At 39.5% G+C, this 5,319-nt stretch overlaps 1 protein-coding gene across 1 annotated transcript; it reads left to right on the top strand.

The window, feature by feature from the left end:
* The first annotated feature begins 1,020 nt into the window (after window positions 1-1,020).
* LOC112245758 (gamma-crystallin M3-like) lies at window positions 1,021-1,930 on the top strand. The gene is made up of 3 exons (XM_024413924.1): window positions 1,021-1,074; window positions 1,212-1,454; window positions 1,578-1,930. The coding sequence occupies exons 1-3, from the start codon at window positions 1,063-1,065 to the stop codon at window positions 1,875-1,877; spliced, it is 555 nt and encodes a 184-aa protein (XP_024269692.1). The 5' UTR covers window positions 1,021-1,062; the 3' UTR covers window positions 1,878-1,930.
* The last annotated feature ends 3,389 nt before the right edge of the window (window positions 1,931-5,319 follow it).

The following is a 5,319-nucleotide window of genomic DNA, read 5'->3' as shown; positions in this document are numbered from 1 at the left end:
CATAGCGCTTGATGGATTTTGCGACTGCACGTGAAGAAACTTTCGAAATTCTTGAAATGTTCTGCATTGACTGACCTTCATGTCTTAAAGTAATGATGGACTGTCGTTTCTCTTTGCTTATTTGAGCTGTTCTTCGCATAATATGGACGTGGCATTTTACCAAATAGGGCTATCTTCTGTAAAACTTATCACAACACAACTGATTGGCTCAAACCCAGTTAGAAGGAAATAAATTCCACAAATTAACTTTTAACAAGGCACACCTGTTGAAATGGATTCGAGGTGAATGCCTCATGAAGCTAGTTGAGAGAATGCCAAGAGTGTGCAAAGCTGTCATCAAGGCAAAGGGTGGCTATTTGAAGAATCTCAAATATAAAATATATTTTGATTTGTTTAACACTTTTTTGGTTACTACATGATTCCTTGTGTTATTTCATAGTTTTGATGTCTTCACTATTATTCTACAATGTAGAAAATAGTCAAAATAAAGAAAAACCGTTGAATGAGTAGGTGTTCTAAAACTTTTGACCGAGAGTGTATATATACATTAATCTATGTGATTGTAAAATATTTTCTTAACTATTAAGATAATATATTTTCTTTGCATTTATTGAATGTACCAAATGACTTAAAGCTATTCACAGTCACCAACCAACCCATGAAACCAAAATTCAAGCTGTTTGGAAAGATTTATGGATTATGTCATGGCTATAGCATAAAAACAAACTCAAGCAAAATAACACTTTTATTGAACATGTTTCACTAAAATACCTAGTGTGTTCTGAAATATGTACAACAGACCATTGTATACTATTTCCAAAAGCTCAGTTGTATTTACTTCTCAATGCAAACCCCCATTCTAAAGTCTTCATTAGATCCAGTCACATGGAAATGTAGGGAAAGCACTTCAGCACTTTATAGGCCTCTATACAGTGTTGCTGGGTCAGGGGTTTACACAATGGGGCCACAGATTCTTTGGGTTTGGTCAGGTATAAAAGTAAAGGTTAACACAGACAGGGCATCAGTTTAGCAACAGCACAGCTCAAAGAAACAATCGCAACCATGATGGGCAAGGTAGGCACAGCGTTTTAGCCTACAGTTTTAAGTTTATTGCTTGAATAATGGCTGGTTTAGTCAATTACAATCACAATATCTTTCAATTTCTTTCTTTGGTAATAATTTTTGCCAATGATTTATTTTTGCATTTTCAGATCATCTTCTACGAGGACAAGAACTTCCAGGGTCGTTCCTATGAGACCAGCCAGGACTGCCCTGACATGTCCTCCCACCTGAGCAGGTGTCACTCCTGCAGGGTTGAGAGTGGCTGCTTCATGGTCTACGACCGCCCCAACTTCATGGGAAACCAGTACTTCATGAGGAGGGGAGAGTACTCAGACTACCAGCGTATGATGGGAATGAACGACTGCATCAGGTCCAGCCGCATGATCCCCATGGTAGGTTGAAAATATTTAATCTTTAAAATAGAATAATCTTGCTCCTGAAAATATAACTCTCATATAACACAAGTTTACATATGATTTATCTGATCAATGAAACCTATTATTTCCTCCGTACAGCACCGTGGAAACTTCAGGATGAGGATCTACGAGAGGGAGAACTTTGGAGGTCAGATGCACGAGATGATGGACGACTGTGACTCCATCCAGGAGCGTTACCGCATGTCCGACTGCCAGTCCTGCAACGTGATGGACGGCCACTGGCTGATGTACGAGCAGCCCCATTACAAAGGCAGGCAGATGTACATGAGGCCCGGAGAGTACAGGAGCTTCAGGGATATGGGCATGGGAATGGGAGGCATGAGCGGTGGCATGAGGTTCATGAGCATGAGACGTATCATGGACAACATGACTATGTAATTTCCTCAATTGCTGTGTGAAAATTGTTGATTAAACGTATTTACACTGCTAAATTGACTTATTTTTGTGATTATCTTACTGAGAGCACTCCATGTTTAAGCATTTCACTATTTCAATCCCTGCATCTTTAACATTTCAAAGCATACAATAGATGTACTGTATGCTCGATGTACGATAATATCCAGTGATATCTCAGATCTAAATACATATGTATTACTGTGCACTTGTATTGGAAGAATGCGAATACAAGTGTACATTGTTAAGCAAATTATTTTCACAACTCATTTATTTACTGTTGTATGTTATCATAATCAGCCATATAGGGAACAATCCACGATATATTTGTATCTATAGATGTAAGAGGTGAAGAATTATAAGATGGCGCGGATAGAAATGGTCAACGTCTTACTTGCTCCAAATTGACTTTGCTATTTTGTGACTTTTTTTGCTTCTCCGTATTTTTTTGTACAGATAGCTCAAACATTTATAATTTTGAACTACAACTCGACCTTGACTTCGACCTCGATTTCGGCTCCTACGTCAACTCAGCTGTTCCCTTGTTTACACCGGACCCTACTCCATTGTTCGGGCTATTTCAGCGCTGCAAGATGAGATGAAGGAGGAGGGCTGGAGTCTTTGTTAGACTCAGAAGCAGAGAAAATCGTCCGGCACTCCTCTCCATGTTAGACAAATGTCCAGTCACTTGAGGACAAGGTGCTCCGTTCGATAGTTTCCTTCTAACGGCACGTGAAAAGCAATAATATTATATGCTTTTCAGAAACTTGACTGATGGGCGATAAGGACATAAAACTCCATGCTTCATCGCGACCGGACAGCAGACTAAGGCTAAACCAAAGGGGAAGGGTGTGCCTCTTTGTAAACAATAACTGGTGTGCTTCTTTATGTGTGAGGTAAGTCTAGAGCTTTTGCTCACCTGAACTAGAATACCTCATGGTAAATTGCAGACCTTTTTATCTACAAACAGAGTTTTCATCTGTAAACCTCACTGCTATCTGCCATGTAAAAATCTTCCCATCGTGAAATAGTTCCAATCATTCCGAATGTGTTCTGATTTGAACATCACATTGTACATTTCTCACAGCACATGCCTGTCTTTGTGTGGATGGCTGAGCTCGTGTGGATGGCTGAGCTCGTGCGGATGCCTCTCTCTCACACCCTCCCTTGACCTTGAAAAACTGTTCTGTGGGCACGTGCATTTGCTAGATCTGTCATTCCGGACTCGTGTGTCAAAGTGCTGAGGGTTTGATGTGTGGAGATTCTTTGCGATTGCAAAGAATTGGCTCTACTTTTTTAATTGACCATGCATATATATGTTCAAGACGTCTATCTCAAGACAATACCTGGGAACATCTGCTGATGGAGACTATCTACTAGTTAAGTGCTAACTTTCTATCTTTCTTATTCACAACTAATCACAAGCTAACATTACTTCTCCATTGCTAGCTAGCCAATTGAATCTGTATCACGGAAATTCAGTGTTACAGCGTAACACAATCACATCAAGCAGTTGAAATGACAGCAAACTATGTGCATTTTCATTTGTTTTACCTTAGTTTCAATTGCCAATTCTTTAGATATATCCATTATAATAATGATCCTGGTTTTATTTAATTTGCCTGGTTAAGAGAAACTGTCAGTCTCGGCATGTTCATATACATGGCACGATGGAGATGATAAACTGCAACATGTTGCATAGGTCGGGTAGGCTTATATTAACCCCCGCCGTACCAAGCCAAATGCTAGGCTAGTAGCATGGAGAATAAATATTGTCTAGATGCATTTTTTTCCAGGAGAGAAGAAGTTTGCAAATTGACTGGCTAGGCTGTGGGACAGTGGAAGCACATTGATAAATCTAAATGGAACTGTTAACAGGCATTACCTGCGGAATGCAGGGATTGGGGTGCTTTAACTCCCTGCTATCAACCAATCAGCATCCAGGATCCAAAACAACCCGTTTTATAACTGTGCATATTGCTGAGTGTTTGCCTTTGTTATATCTAATGTACTATGTTTTCTCATTCCATAAGGTTGAGGAGTTCCCAGTGTCAACTCTACAATAACATGAAAATGCAGGCCTCTGTAATGCATCCAATCGAAGTTAGACAGGCATGGTCTGTCCTGGGCATTGATCTCCTATGCCCTTTTTGAGAAGAGAACTGTGGCTGGTAACCAGTATGCACTAACCATGACTGACTTCTTCAGCAAATGGGCGATTGCTGAACTCTTGGAGGGCAAATTGTGAGCAGAGATCGCTTCAATAGTCACCAACAAACTTCTTGATTTTGGGCTTGTGGACAACATCATCACTGACTGGGAAGTGGAGTTTGCAAATGATATACATAGTCCTCGTACACCTGATTCATATTTAGTCATTTATTTGCAAAGATATTTAAATCCTTATAAACTCAAAACCCAAACAGGATGTTCAGACAAACAGCAAGGTCCTTCTTCCTTTGGGTGTGTGTCCACTTAATGTTATATGTGACACATTGAAGACTAATTTGCACAAGTCATTGGAAATGGCTGATGCATGAGGTCTCATGAGATATGCATGCATTTAATATTTTCGACAGGTCTTCAATGGTGCGTAAAAGTAGATCAGAGTGTATGATTCAAAGGGCTCCCGCAAAAGCATCTGGTCACAGGGTCTAGACTTGCTGAGGTGCATCAACCCTCGCCATACTTCAATTCCAAAACACATGGGAAATTGTGGTTGTGGTAAATGAACCCTTTACACTTGTGGGAATGGGCCTATATGAATAGAGCTAAATGTGAATGTTTCTTATGGAAGAAATATGAAAAGCATACATTACCGTTCTAAAGTTTGGGGTCACTTAGAAATGTCCTTGTTTTTGAAAGAAGGGCACATTTTTGGCCATTCAAATGACATCAAATTGATCAGAAATACAGTGTTGACATTGTTAATGCTGTAAATGACTATTGCAGCTGGAAACAGCAGATTTTTAATGGAATATCTACATAGGCGTACAGAGGCCCATTATCAGCAACCATCACTCCTGTGTTCCAATGGCACGTTGTGTTAGCTAATCCAAGTTCCTCATTTTAACCTTTTTATGCGTACCAACACATGGGTGTGATCATTCTACAGTGGTCCCTGTAGCGTACGATCAAACTGGTGTGATTAGAACGCTTATTTAGAACACTTATTTAGAACGGCCAGTATCGTATGATTCAACTATCAGCATTTGAGCTGGCCACACTGTTTTTTCAGAAACATTTTGCACAAACACAGTCCTTAACACAAGCGTCATATTTTTATAACTCTTGGCTGACATAAACTACAATATGAATTAGCTAATAACAATTACTATTTATAATTAATCACATTTTTTTTACCTTGATTGAACTAGGCAAGTCAGTTAAGAATAAAATCTGATTTACAATGACTGCCTAGGAACAA

The sequence above is a fragment of the Oncorhynchus tshawytscha genome, linkage group LG03, assembly GCF_018296145.1.
Source record: "Oncorhynchus tshawytscha isolate Ot180627B linkage group LG03, Otsh_v2.0, whole genome shotgun sequence".
NCBI lineage: Eukaryota > Metazoa > Chordata > Actinopteri > Salmoniformes > Salmonidae > Oncorhynchus > Oncorhynchus tshawytscha.
The sequence above is the reverse complement of the archived record's forward strand: the minus strand, read 5'-3'. Positions and strand labels throughout refer to the sequence as shown.